This window comes from Ursus maritimus, unplaced genomic scaffold, assembly GCF_017311325.1.
Source record: "Ursus maritimus isolate PB19 unplaced genomic scaffold, ASM1731132v1 scaffold_7, whole genome shotgun sequence".
In the NCBI taxonomy this organism is placed as follows: Eukaryota; Metazoa; Chordata; class Mammalia; order Carnivora; family Ursidae; genus Ursus; species Ursus maritimus.
In genome coordinates this window covers 19,155,086-19,170,225 of record NW_024426885.1, presented here as the reverse complement: position 1 = coordinate 19,170,225, position 15,140 = coordinate 19,155,086, and the positions used below count along the sequence as shown (strand labels likewise).

Sequence of the window (15,140 nt, the reverse complement as noted above, 5' to 3'; positions counted from 1 at the left end):
TAAACTGGTTGAAGTGAAAATGATGCTGGTGGTCACTGGAGGTCCTTGGCCTCCACCCGGAGTCAGTCAGTTGCAGACCTATGTGACCCATCACCAGTTGAGAAGCTCCAAATTCATATAAGTAACTGGGAGGCTACTAAAAGTCTCATGATAATGTGATATTAAGTGACAATGAGGGACTCAATAAAATCCAACTTTTATTTCTGATTAAAAATCTTGAGAGAAGAAAGTGTTCATGAAATGTATTTTTAAAACTTGAGCGTAAACCTTGACTGAGACCCATTCATTTTAGGACCTAACAATGACCACAGCATGAGTTCCTCTTGCACTTTGGTGACTGGCAGCTGGAAGGGTGCTTACCCTTCAGGAGGCCTGTCCCACTGCCCAGCAGCTTGGGTACAAGCCTTGTGAGTTGCTCTTTCAGGCTGGAGGAGACGGTGACAGAGGTGCTGGCCTTCATGCCAGTCACTGGGCAACTGGACAGGGAGCAGGGAGCGGCCCAGAATGGCCCTGTGGTTCTGTGTGTCTGCCCTGTCGTCCAAGCATGAGTTAGCCCAGACCACAGCAGAGTCACATGGGGCAGAAACATGCTTGCTTGGAGGAGGCCAGGCAAAGCACCCAGCTCTGAGGACCAGCCACTTTGCCCTGCCTCAGAGCTCAGCCGGGTCTGGGGTCTTTGTATGGACCACTCACCCTAAAGGAGAGGCAGAGATCCTACATCTTAAGTGGTCCTCCTCCTGTCAACCCTGGAGGAGGGTTCGGCCCTTGTTAGCTAGGCTCAGACTCAAAGTCTCATAGCTTACGGAGAGCTCTGTTTGCACTCCATGGAGGCGCAGGGATGCACTGGGAGCTGCCTCGGCCATACGCTCAATCCCGTTCCTTTTTGGGAAAAGTGCTTGACCTCTGGATGTGGTGGAGGGAGAGGTCTGCAAAGGGCACTTGGGTTTCTCCAATTCAGGGCTGACCATAAAAGAAAATTCTTACTGACTCTAATTGTCCTCAGCCCAGATGAGACAAAGGAGGGCTTTTTGTGATAGAATTACCCAAATATTAGCCCTCGCAAAGGATGAGACCCACATCAAATGTAATTAGATGTTGAAGTTCACTTTATCATAGAATATGGTGATTATGCAAATGTGGACTATGCTATTAGACCATGTTTCAGGTTTGGAAAATTGCATCCTTCTTCTCTTCCGCCCTGGATTGGCTTCTGGTTACTAATTCTTGAACCTCCCAGAGACTCCAGGCTGATTAAGGTTTGCACAGACCAAACAGACACACTTCCTCCCTCCTGGAGCTTTGATTAGGCCTGGGTCTTGGCTTCCAAACTGTGTTCCTCAGAGGTCCTTTGGGGCTGCTGGCTGGTGGTGGCGGCAGGGGGCAGACGCCAGGTTTGTCTAGTGCAGCTCCTATCATTTGTGGAATATACTGGGCTGGTGAGCAAGCTTGTATTTGAGGAAAGGATTCAGGGCTAACACAGTTGCAAAAGCCACTACCCTAAACCACAGGTTGTTGTCGTGGATGTCTATATATAAGTTTCCCACAAATCCTTGCTGTGCTCTTTTTTCTGTAGTCACACACTATGAGGTATATAAGAAAAATGTTAAAACCTTTTTCCTCCTACTCCTTTCCAGTTCTGCTCTTTGAAGATAACTAGTGTTGACAAGTTGATAGGTATCCTCCTCTGTGTGCCTTTCTCTGTCTGTGCTGATATCCTTGAAAAATTTTTCATTATGAAAAATTTCAAACGTACAGAACAGTACGGACTATTATAATTTAACCCCAGTTCCAACAATGATCAAAACTTTACAACACTTGCTTTATCTGTCTCTTTCTCATGTATTGATTTTCTTGTTTTGTTTAACAAAAAAGGCATTGTCCTACACATGCTATCTGGCAGCTTGTTTTTTTGCTTCACTATCTTTAAAATTATTCCTTATCAGCTTATTTACCTCTGCCTTTTAATGGCTCTGTAGTCCTCCATTGTAGGCTTGAACCATCATTTACTCAAACATTCCCCTATTCTTGGACATCCAGGCTGTTTCTAGAATTTTTTGCCAACTTACAAATAACTGCAGTGTCCTTGGACATAGGTGTTTATATATTGGTGCATTTATTTCTGTAGGACAGATTTCCAAAAGTGGGATGGCAAGATCATGGGCTACCTGTACTTTAAGTTTTATTAAATATTGCTAAAGTATATTGTCCAGAGATCGTAGGTGTGCAACTTCCCACCAGTGACACATGGATAAGCCCATGTGTTCCTATCTGTGACAGTCCTGGATGTGATTGCTCGTTAAAATGTTGCAAATCTTTTCTGTAACTGGGCGGCATAAAATTATATTTCATACGTGTCTGGGAATGGATTATTTTTCTGCATTAATTTCATAAGCTATCCTTCTGCAATCACTATTGGGGCCAAGATGGTCATTAGGGACATCTGGAATAGAAGGCCAGAGGGAAATGTATTTTGAAGACCAGCCACTGCTCTCTGTTCCCATTAGTTTGCACAACGGAAAACGAGTGCCGGCCGCGTGGTGCACATCTGCAATCTCCCTGAAGGAAGCTGCACAGAGAATGACGTCATTAACCTGGGGCTGCCCTTTGGAAAGGTCACTAATTACATCCTCATGAAGTCTACTAATCAGGTAGGTCTGGGCACTTTCAGACTGGTAGGTACCAGATAGGCCACACATTGGTGGAGGGAACTATACGATTTTTTTTTTAAAGAAGCTATTCTTGGGGGACGTCTGGGTGGCTCAGTTGTTAAGTGTCCGCCTTCTACTCAGGTCATGATCCCAGGGTCCTGGGATCGAGTCCCACATCGGGCTCCTTGCTCAGTGGAGAGCCAGCTTCTCCCTCTCCCTCTGCCTGCCTCTCCCCCTGCTTGTGATCTCTCTGCCTCTGACAAATAAATACATAAAATCTTCCTTTTTTAAAGAAGGTATTCTTGGGGCTCCTGGGTGGCTCAGTCAGTTAAGCAGCTGCCTTCAGCTCTGGTCATGATCCCAGGTCCTGGAATCAAGCCCCATGTTGGGCTCCCTCCTCAGGGAGGAGCCTGCTTCTCTCTCTGCCCCTCCCTCCTGCTCTGCTCTGTCTCTCTCAAATAAATAAATGAAATATTTTTTTTAAAAATAGAAACTATTCTTAAAATAAAGAGGTCATACAGAGCTGGCCTCTTGCTGGTACAGCACAGAGGTTTTTGTTGGTCGTGGTGTTTTGTTTACCCTTGTCTCACTTTACCCTCCTTGTGATGGGTACAGGCCTCTGTGAGTTGCCTGGAGGTAAGGAGGTACTTTGGAATGAGGAACTCATTAACATAGGAAAGCTAACTGGCCCCAAAATAGAAACCCATGGACTTGAGTCTTTTTACCATGTTACGAACCCCCTGAGCTAATGCTACAGTCTTGCCATCCAAGCTTCTCATATCTGAGGGCCTGGATTTGGAGCGAGCCAACAACTGACTGTGAACAGATGTTTTCACAGGTCTTTGGTGTTAGCATCTGAGGCTCTTGGGTCTTGTAGCAAGAGAGTGGGTGGGAATTGATGGTTGCCTGGTAAGTCTAAAGGACAGAGAACCCTTAACCTGTGGGGGTTGAGTGAGAACATGAGGGTTAATACGGCCATCTTTGCTTCTAAAGTCAAAGGAGGAGTTTATACAAGAAATGGTCAAGAATAAGAATATTTTATCTTTTACTGTTAATAAATATTTTTACTTTATGAACCAAAGGAACAGGCATATAAGTTCTTTTCTTTCATTCTTTTAAAGATCTTATTTATTCATTTGTTCATTTATTTTGAGAGGGAGAAAGTGTGTGAGCAGGGGGAGGGGCACAAGGGGAGGGAGAGGGAAAGAATCTGAAACAGACTCCACACTGAGCACAGGCCTAATACGGGGCTTGATCCCACCACCTTGAGATCATGACCTGAGCCAAAACCAAGAGCAGTGCGCTCAACCAGCTGAGCCATCCAGGCACCCCGGGAAGTTCTTTTCTTAATTAATGCATGAACTTCAGAGACTGAGCCACATCAGGTCATCGGTGGTTTTCCTCCATCAATGTGGGCTTAGACTACTCACTTAGTGCCTTCTTTCCGACAGCTCAGAATTCTGTTTTGGGTAAATTTACAAAATTCAGCTTGCAACATTAATGCAGTGAGAGTCCTGAATTAGTATTATTCCCATGTGACAGTTGAGAGCTGGAGGTGCTAAAATGTTTGCATCAAGAAAGAGGCACTTCGAAAGCTAGGTGGCAGGATCTGAAATAAAACCCTAAGGAATCTTGACTTCTTCATCTCCCACACATCTGCCGCAGACTGTGACAGCAGGGAAAGCATCTCTGAAATTCAGAAACAGACATGAAGGAAGGAGGGAAGACAGCTTGGTTGGTCCACTCGGTTCAAGGAACTGGGAGTGTAGGGGCTCACAGTGAGGGCTCCCTTGTCACGGACCACTTTCCCTTTCCAACATTGAGGAACCAGATCAGTGCGCTGTTCGTATAGTACAAACCAAACAAATCTAAGAAATGGTAACAGTGATGAATCCGCCACAGCCGCTACTAGCAAGTCAGTCAAAACAGTCTATTTAGAAACTCTCTGGAGACACTGATCGAATGCAAAAGCCTGTTTCTTTGTGTTGTATCAGAACAGTTAAATAAAGAGGGAAAACACTGTAGAACTATAATTGAGGCTTTCCTTCTCTCTGTAACTCAAAAAGCCATGGCCTTCTTTCAAGCCTTCGGAGCCCCTTAGTTGTTTAGTATTTTTCTTTCTTTGCAAAGAAAGTGAGAGCTCGAATACCCATGCCCGTGTCTCAGTTTCCTGCCCTCGTTGCAACAAAATAGCACATTTTGCAGGGATCAGCCCAAGGTCACTTGTACAACAGACTCACTCTCCCCACTACATCCCTTCAGGGAACTGTGGGTTAATGGACCCTCCCACCAGGGGGGCTCCTGTGGCGTGATGTAGCAGCCCAGGATGGATATACATAATTTAAGAATTATTGGTAACCAGGGGGATCAGAAGAGGGGCCATCTTATAATGAGCTCTTTGGGTGAAGTTAATAAATAGGTCTCTTTGAACAGATGGGATCAAAGACAGCTTCTTGTACTGATCTTTTTTCTTTCTATTGAGGTATAAAATACATACTCTAAAGTATACTAGTCTTCAGTGTACAACTCCATTAATTTTCTACATGTGTACACCCATGTAATTACCACACAGGTCAGGATAGAGAACATTTCCTGAGAACCTCAGAAGGTCTCCTCATGCCCCTCCCGGTCAGAACCCCACCCCTGCCCCAGAGGGAAGATCAGCTCTAACTTCTAACAGCACTGATTCATTTTGCTTATTCTTGAACTTCATAGACATGAAATTATACCTAGTACTGAATTTTGTTTAAGACCATTCAAGTCAGGGGTGCTTGGGTAACTCAGTCGGTTAAGCGTCTGACTCTTGATTTTGGCTCCGGTCATGATCTGCCCCTTGTCAGGCTCCATGCTGGGTGTGGAGCCTGCTCAAGATTCTCTCTCTCTCCCTCTCCCTCTGTCCCCCACCCCAACAACAAAAGACCATTCAAGTCAACTTCAGTTTATGTCCCTCCATTTTTTCCTAGGCCTTTTTAGAGATGGCTTACACAGAAGGCGCCCAGGCCATGGTCCAGTATTACCAAGAAAAACCTGCTGTGATCAATGGTGAGAAGTTGCTCATTCGGATGTCCAAGAGATACAAGGAATTACAGCTGAAGGTAAAGCATTTTCACATTGCTCAGTCATTCAACAACATCAGCCAAGTGTCTCCTTGTGGGGCACTCGCAGGGAGAGGAGGACAGGAAAACATCCAGAGAATTACCCACTGCCTTTGGGAATATTACATGCGAAGGTCAACCATTATAACATGGCAAGAAAAATGCTTATTGAGGTAAGTACAAAATGCAGAGGGACGCTGGAGAGAGGATGACTAGCTACGTGGGACCCAAGGAGGATTTTACAAGGGAAATCTTTTGAAGGATGAAGGAAGAGGGGAAAGGTGTTTACATTTCAGAGGTGGGAGCTCCAAGCATAAACCTCTGAATATAACCTCCTTCTCTACCCATAGAGATCTCTAGTAAATTTCTCTTCCTCTCTCAACACCACCCCACCTTGATCTCTTATTCTCTCCTCTGTCCTCTATGTCTTAAGCCCTATAGAAATCCTTCTAAGCAGCACATGACTGAATTGGTCACCGTCAGAATGACTGTCAGGGATGAATTCAGATAATTCCAAACAGAACCTTTGTTTCTGTTTTAGCTTGTTCTACATTTCCCGCTGTCTTCTTTTTTATTTTCTTTACTTTCTTCCTTATTTGATTATCAAGGATAACGTGCATTCAGAAAAATGACTAATTATGTATTGTATAGTTTAAAAAGTAGTAATGGGGGTACCTGGGTGGCTCAGTCAGTTAAGCCTCCAACTCTTTTTTTTTTTTTAAGATTTTATTTATTTATTTGACAGAGATAGAGACAGCCAGCGAGAGAGGGAACACAAGCAGGGAGAGTGGGAGAGGAAGAAGCAGGCTCATAGTGGAGAAGCCTGATGTGGGGCTCGATCTCATAACGCCGGGATCACGCCCTGAGCCGAAGGCAGACGCTCAACCGCTGTGCCACCCAGGCGCCCCCTAAGCCTCCAACTCTTGATTTCGGCTCAGGTCATGATCTTGAGCCCTTCATTGGGCTCTGTGCTCAGAGTGGAGTCTGCTTGTCCCTCTCCCTCTGCTTCCCCCCCCAAATATATAAATCTTAAAAAAAAATTTTTTTTAAGTCATAATGGTTGAAATCCCATAAATCCCATAAAACCACTGCCAAAGTCAAGAAATTGGACACCAGCAGCACCCAGAAGCCCCTCTGAGTCCCTCATCAAGCTTCACCCCTCCCTCTCCACTCTCTTGACTTTGAGGATGATCATTTCTTTGCTTTTCCTTATAGTTCTACAACCCAAATCTGCCTCCCTTAACATTATCATTTAGTTTTGCCAAATTTTGAACTTGAATGAATGGAATTAAACTCTCTGTGTTCTTTCATTCAACATCTGCCATCCATGCTGGGTGTGTCTATTTATTCTCACTGTTACATAAATTTCCATTGTATGACTGAATTTATTTGTACGTTCCACTGTTGATGGACATTTGGGCTGTTTACAGTTTTAGGGTATTAGGGGCAAGTTACTTTAAACATTCTTGAAGATGGTATCCTGGTACATGTGTACACGAGCATATAAATAGGGGCACACACATAATTAGGAGTGGAATTGCTGCATCTCAAGGCATGCTTACCCTGAGCTTTACTAGATAATCGTAGCAAGCTCTTCTCACAATTACTTGTCTCAGATTTACATTCCTACTAATGCAAGGGTTTCCAGTGGTACTCATTCTTACTAACATTTTGTTTTATGGCTTTTTAATTTTTGCCTATCTGGGAGAGTATATTGGTTTATCATGGTTTTATTTTTCATTTTTTTTTAAAGATTTACATATTTATTTTAGAGAAAGAGAGAGCACACACATGAGTGGGGGGGAGGAGCAGAGGGAAAAGGAGAGAAGCAGACTTTCGGATGAGCAGGGAGCCCCACATGGGGCTCGACCTCAAGACCCTGAGATCATGACCTGAGCCGAACCCAAGAGTCAGATGCTTAACCGACTGAGCCACCCAGGCGCCCATCATGGTTTTATTTTTTTATTTTCCTGATATCTCATCAAGGTGAGCCCTTTTCCCTATGTTCATTGGCCATTCCATTTGGATCTTCTGTGGTGTTAAGTTTCTTTTAAGGTCATTTGCCCGTGCTTTTCTTTAGATTGTGTCTTCTTCATGGTTTGCAGGAAGGAGTTCACTTAACTGGAACACTTAGTCCATTTGGATTTATTGTGATTAAATTGCTATATTTATATTTAAATCTACTTCTTGTTTTGTGCTTTCTCCCGTCCCACTGTAACAGCGCCCTTCTAGTTCACTCCAGCTTTATTCCACATTTACTGAGGGGCCATTTTGTCCAAGACCCACAGCCTTTAATCTGCCTTCAGGATTGAAGGCACGAGACAAAGGCTCGGTGGCTGTTGGTAGCTACGAGTAGCATTCTGACAAGTCTACATGTGTAGACGGTAATGTTGCCAAAGCCTTGATCCTGCTTTGCTTGCATTATTGCTTCTGAAGTTTCTTTGCCAACGATTCTAGCAGAACCTGCCATTTTCCCCCCTGGGGAATGAAAGCATGTTGCTTTTCTCAGACAAGTGAAAGATCCCATCCCATTCTGGATGCAGCCAAAGTTTCTATTCTCCTGGATTCTCCCCCTGGAGGCTAGAATTGAATTTTTGCACTAAATTCCCAGTGGGGGGGCGCCTGGGTGGCACAGTCGTTGGGCGTCTGCCTTCGGCTCAGGGCGTGATCCCAGCGTTCTGGGATCGAGCCCCACGTCAGGCTCCTCCGCTGGGAGCCTGCTTCTTCCTCTCCCACTCCCCCTGCTTGTGTTCCCTCTCTCGCTGGCTGTCTTTCTCTGTCAAATAAATAAATAAAATCTTAAAAAAAAAAAAAAATTCCCAGTGGGTCTTTGGTCTCTAAATGAGATGTTGTTGTAAGATTCTAATTAGGATTAACAGGAGTACTCAGCTTTTTAAATTAAGGTACTAAGGCACAGTAGTACCTCACTGAGGGAAATAGTTTGGGTGGTGCAAACACCATGGGTTAAAGAGGTCAGATGGTCAAGGTCTGCATTCAGCAAATGTTCCCTGAGTGCCCATTGTGGGCAGGAACTGGGCCAGGCACCACGGTTACAGATGTAGCAGGCTGGTGGAGGAGCTCACAGTCTGGTGTGAGGAAGAACGGGAAAACAGAACCATCGACAACCATGTGACCTATTCCAGATTGGAGGGTGCTGGTGCTACTGAGGGTTTACCTCGTTCTACTTTGATGAGCTTGGACAAGGTGCTTCAACTGTGTGAACCTCAGTTTACCAGGTCAGGAAAGGACTCTACCTTGAGTTCTATGGTTTTAAACACTTTCTTTTTTTTTTCCACGTATTATCTCTTTGAGTCTTGCAGTCACCTTCCCCTGTGAGGTGTGGAGGGTGGATAATAATAGTAATTATAACAGGACAACAATAATAACAAGAATAGGTATGTTTAATTGAGTCCCGGTACTCTGGGTCAGGTCACGCACCAGACACTTCACAGACATTATCCACTCTAATCGTGACATCAGTCCTGTCAGACAGGTATTCATTATCTCAGTTTTACAGATAAGGAGACAGAGGCTCATAGAAGTTCGGTGACTTGCACAAGATCATAAGTACTGGAAGGGCCGTGATCAAAACCCAGGACTGTTTTGGCTTTGCTTATGTCTGCATCTCTCTGTGTTAGTAGGATCCCCACTGTCCACGTGAGAAACCGGGTAATCTGCTTATAGTCACCCAGCCCGGAAGCAGCAGATTGTGCTCTAACAGCACTTCTCAAACTGTAATGTGCAAAAAAATCACTGGCAGGTCCTGTTCAAATTTCCGGTTCAGCGGAACTGGGGCAGGGCCGTGATTCTGCCTTTCCAGCACACTCCCAGGAGGTGTTGTGGTTCTCACAGCACACTTGGAGCAGCAAGGGTCTAGAACGCATGGCTTTCTGCGCTTTATGAAGGATTTTCTGCTCCCAAGCTCTCATAACGCCTCTGTGCGAAAGTATCTCAAAACCCACTTCAACTGCATAGGAATGCATGCATCATGGTCCCTATGTGGACATGAATCAGCTAGGACGTTCTCTGCAAGTGACAGAAAGTGATCTCATTTAAGTTTAAGCCTAAAGTAAAAAAAAGGGATTTATTGGTTCGTGTAAATGAGAAGTCCGGGAGCAGCCCTGGCTGCAGGTACAGCTGGCTCCGGGGCCTCAGTGATGTCATGAGGACTTGGCTCTTCTTCACTCCGCTGTTCACTTTGCTTCATTTTGGGGGTCTCCCTGGGATGGCCCTGTCAGCCCCAGGCTCCCTCCTCTAGGTGGCGTGATGGCTTCATCGACTGCGGCAGGTCTGGCTTTTCTCCTCCGTCTCCTTCAACAAGAGAGCCAGAGTTTTTCTGAGTAGCTTCCTCAGAAGTCCTGAGAGGCACTGTGATTGGGCTCGTTTGGGACACATGTTCTTCCCTGAACCAATCTCTGTGGCCAGGGAAGGCCATGCTGTGACTGGCCAGGCCTGTGTCACTTCAGGGCAGGGGTGGAGGAAGGGGAATGGCTACTGGGGAGGTAGACGGCAAAACACCATATCCATACGTGTCTCTGGGCCAAAGGGGCCACCACTTGCGGTCCCACCAGAGGTTGCAGAGGTCGGGGGAAGTTTTGATTGGCCTTTTTCCTCTAACTTGACCTTTGGCTCACCAGGCAAAGTGAAGGGAGAGAAAGGAGAGATTTAAGGTATCTCTCATCTCCTCTCCTGAATATTTCCTCATGCTGGCAATCATGTCTCCCAATACCCTCTTTGTGGCAGAAGCTCTATTCCTCGGGGCACTTGGGGCAGAACCTTTCACACAACAAGTGTCTCACAAATATATGGAATGAATGAGAAAGAGCAAATCTGAAGAAGGATCAATAAAAAGTCAGTTTTTTCTTCCCGCAGACCTCGATGAGAAGAATGACCTATGTTCTGGGTTGTTCTACAGAGACTTCTCCAGAATCGTAGTGTCTTACATGTGGAAGGGAACTTGGAATAATTTAGACCAATGTCTCCCAATTACTGCATCAGAGAATAGTCAGGGGAGTTTTCAGGTTCTCTTGACCAGAGATTTCCCTTCAGTAGTTTTGGGGTGGGGTTGAGAGTCTCAGGCAGTTTGGGGACAGAGGGCCTGGTTTCAGAGCCACTGGTCTTGCCAGCCTCCTAGCCACAGAGGGGGTCTCTGGATCTGGAAAGGATTCTTGGGTACATTCCATGGTGCTCTCAGGAAGATTCAATCAGCAAATGGTGACTGAGGGTCTTCTGCAGGTAAGACGTGGTGCTGAGAGCTACAGGGAGTAGGAGGCTTGGTCCATACTTGGAGAGAGTTTGCTATGTAACTGAAGAGACAGGCTAGTCCTGTGGAAATTATACAAGACTTGGACATGAGTGCATCGGTACGGGAGCTCCTAGAAGTCCAGTGGCAAAAGGCAGTGTGACTTGCTTGTGTAAAGGAGGGAATGATTGCTGAATAGCGCCTAAAGGCTGAGGCGAATCAGCTAAACAGAGAGGGTGTCCGGGTGGAAGGAATCAGGTGAGAATGGACAGAGACCCTGAAAAGCATAGTAATGTCGAGAAGGATCAGGGCTGCTGTGACAGGGCCTGGCTGTGACAGGTTAAGGGCTCATACGGAAGGTTTCAGCATCTTCCCGGGACTTTTGAGGGAACAGAGGGGTTTTGAGGGTCTGAGGAAACCTTCCAGCAGCTCCTTTTATGTAGGCCGGGCCCCAGTGGCTTTTATCAGCGTATCCCGCCACGCCCCGAGGCTACCAGTGGATGCCAGATGGGCCTCATTATCTCACCTTTATAGGTGGAGAAAGTGAGTCTCGTACAGACAGCAAGCCTTGACCCCAGATCATCCAGCCAGCTAGAGGCAGAGCTGGGCTGCTCTCCCTGGTTTGAGATCCTCCACTCCAGGTGCATCCCTCTGAGTTTGCCAGCATTTCCCTGGGGCAGTACGGGGCTTGGACTCCCACCCTCGTCTGAAACGCAGCAAGATGGATTGACCATGAGCTCCGTGGATGGTCCCCCTGAGGGGTTACTGAGCCACGGCAGTGTCCTCATAGAATGGATGAAAAGATCTTATGTCTGGGATTTGCTTCAAAATATTCTTTGGGGTGGGGAAAAGGGAGGGGGTATAGATGAACTAGATTGGTCAGAATTGTTGACAATGGAAATGGAGTCATAGGGGTTCAATATACCATTCTCTGGGCTTTTGCATATGTTCTAAATGAACCCAAAATGTCAGGGCCACTCCAGTCAGCATTATGCTCACACTCATGCCCTGGATTAAACTTTTTCTTCCTCTAAAAAGGTACTTTTTCTCCTTGGATGGGCCGGGCCGTGGACCCGAGTCCTCGCTGCTTCCCTTTGGCGTTTGTATGGCCATCTCTGGTCTGATGATGACCTCTCTGACTTTGCCTAGAAACCTGGGAAAACTGTGGCTGCCATCATCCAGGACATGCATTCCCAGAGGGAGAGGGACATGTTCCGGGAAGCGGACAGGTGAGGCCCCAGCATGGGCATCAGGGTGGATTCTGGGCAGCTGGGACACTCGCCTGTCTCTCATTCGTAGGGTATTGAGTCACACTGTGCCCTGCCCTTGCCCCTGCCCTGTCCATCAGCCTTTCTGGGCCCTACTTTTCCACATGCCTGATGGAAGGCATCAGTCCAGTCCAGACCGCTGCTCAGGGTAAGTCCCAGGAAAATGCAAGATGATGGGCTTCCTCTCATTGGCTCTTCCTTTGTTGGAAAGGAATATATAGAGGAGGGGTTCTGTTGATATTTGGCCCTTTGGGGCAAGTCTACACTCTGCTAAAACAGCCTGAAAAGTGTGTGTGTGTGTGTGTGTGTGTGTGTGTGTGTGTGTTCTATTTAGAGCCATCTGTTGATTTTTCATGGGCTGAATGTAGATGTGAGAACAGGAATGTAGGTGAACCCCCCCCAAAAGTAGGAACTTGACCAGTCACTTACTCTGAACATGGAATGCATTCAATTTTCAAACTCATTTCTTCCAGCTGAAATTGTGACCATGCCAAGTTGGGGCTACAAGTTTCCCACTGTTGCTGGCCCCCAAAGACAGTCCCTGCGGAGAGCCAAGGTAGAGCCCGATCTGTGGTTCTTACCCACTGCTGCCACAGAGGGCGCTCGAACATCACTGCAGAGGGCTGAGTCTAGGCCAATTCCCCTCTGAGGGTCAAGGCAGCCTGGTCCTAGGGAGCCACATCTGGGTGTCCCCTGATCATTCAGGGCTGCATCGTTTCCTGTATTTGGGAACCAAATGAAAATCGCCCATTCTTTTAGAGTAATGGGTATATATATGATTAAGTAGATCCGCTTAATAACCGAACAACCTTCAGAAAGAGGGAAAGAGAGAGTGTTTATGTGTTTGTCTATCTTTGTATGTAGCTGCCTGGGTTTGGGATTTCCATTTATTTGAGATTTTTTTTTTTTATTGGTTACTTGAGTTTTTAAAAAAGATACATATAAAACCATACCATGCTGCTTGCAGCTCTGTGGTGGAGTGTGGGGAGGAACTAGGAGGTCTTGCTCTGAATCTTCGGCAAACTGAGGTCCTTTTCTGGGATTCAGTTTCTTCATCCGAAACATGAGCAGGTCAGAGCTCTAAGGTTCTGAATCTCCAACCCTAAAATGCCTTCCTGGTTCTTTGGTTTGGGATCTCTGAGCCTGGCCTCCTCACTCTTGTCCCCCCAGTAATTAGCATCCTTCTACCATGCCCAAGATCCGAACAAACTGAGATGAGAAGTAAACAAGATAAATGGAGGCCAAGAGGTTGCCTTTATTACAGTAGAGGCCAGGCGGAGTTGTGGCTTTGGTCTTGTAGCCAAGAGGCTGGGTCGGGCAGGCTTGCCCACCAGGCAGGACCAGGGCAACCTCCCTACACCCCAGGAGGAGAGTTGCCCGCCCCCTGAGCCTAGCTTCCTTCCAAGAGGAACAAAGATGGAGCAGAACCAAACCAGTCCAGTTATTTATCCCAGTTCCCAGGAGCAGAATGGGTAAAGGGGCGGAGATGGCCAGGACTGTACTTAGGCAAAATCCCTCCTCCTAGAAGCCCAGAGGGAGGAAAAGCTTTCTCCTGCCCCACTCTGTGTTGTCTGTGCGGTTGTGGTGAAGAGTGTATGGTCACATGGGGTTACGTGTGTGGTGTGTCTGTACAAGGGACTGGGTGTGTCTGTGCCTGGGGGCTGAGGGACGTGCAGATTCTCAAACCCACTCCTTTGCTCCCTGACAGATATGGCCCAGAAAGGCCACGGTCTCGCAGTCCGGTGAGCCGGTCACTATCCCCGAGGTCCCACACTCCGAGCTTCACCTCCTGCAGCTCTTCCCACAGCCCTCTGGGCCCCACCCGGGCCGACTGGGGCAACAGCCGGGACTCGTGGGAGCACTCGCCCTATGCCAGGAGGGAGGAAGAGCGAGACCCAGGCCCCTGGAGGGAGAACGGGGAGGACAAGAGGGATAGGGCAGACATGTGGACGCACGATCGCAAACACTACCCCTGGCAACTGGACAAAGCTGAGTTAGAGGAGCGGCTGGAAGGAGGGAGGGGCCACCGAGAAAAGCACCTGAGGACCGGGTCCCCCAGCCCCCTCCACTCTGCATCAGGCTACAAAAGCCGAGAAGACGGCTACTACCGGAAGGAGCCCAAAAGTAAATTGGACAAGTACATAAAGCAGCAGCAAGATGCTCCCGGCAGGTCCAGGAGGAAAGAGGAGGCCAGACTGCGGGAGAGCAGACACCCCCACCCTGAGGACTCAGGCAAGGAAGACGGGCTGGAGCCGAAGGTCACTAGCGCCCCTGAGAGCACCAAGTCTAAGCAGAGTGAGAAAAACAGAACCAAGAGACCCGATAGAGACCAAGAAGTTGCTGATGATAGAAGAGAAAGCAGGATGGTGGGGAATGAGGTAAGGACAGGCAGGTTCCCCAGCAGGGCAATAGTAATATAATGATGATGCACGTTTATTGCATGAACGAAACACTCTGTGTCAGGCACTGGACTAAACACCTTATCTCAATCAAGATATTTAATCTTCACAGCAACCGTGTGAGGTAATGTTGGTAATAATACTATTGTGGCTATAGATGAGGGAACTGAGGCACAGAGAGCCTAAGTCAGTTGCCCAAGGACACACAGTCAGAAAATGGCAGAGCAACGGGGCTCCAAATCCCTTGGCTCGCTGCTGCCTTTGCTGGAAGTTAGGCGGCGACGTGATGCAAAGGCCTTCCGTGGTCCTGTGTGTGTCTGGGACGGAGGGGTCCCGTGGTGTTTGCACCCACAGACTCTGCCCAGGGAGATGAGATCTGTGGTCTGCTCCATCCTTTCTCCCGCCAAAAGCATCTGCCGACCCTGGGATTTGATGAGAGGTGGTAAAGAGAAGCAGCCACCACCCGCTGACTTAGCCCGGGTGCCCAG

At 47.3% G+C, this 15,140-nt stretch overlaps 1 protein-coding gene across 1 annotated transcript in view; it reads left to right on the top strand.

The window, feature by feature from the left end:
- RBM20 (RNA binding motif protein 20) overlaps nt 1-15,140 on the top strand; it is a 178,354-nt gene that overhangs the window by 144,392 nt on the left and 18,822 nt on the right. Inside the window, exons 6-9 of the mRNA XM_040624554.1 lie at nt 2,505-2,648; nt 5,612-5,743; nt 12,135-12,214; nt 13,962-14,631. Of these exons, the coding sequence (XP_040480488.1) occupies nt 2,505-2,648; nt 5,612-5,743; nt 12,135-12,214; nt 13,962-14,631 (1,026 nt within the window). The remainder of the gene's footprint in view (nt 1-2,504; nt 2,649-5,611; nt 5,744-12,134; nt 12,215-13,961; nt 14,632-15,140) is intronic.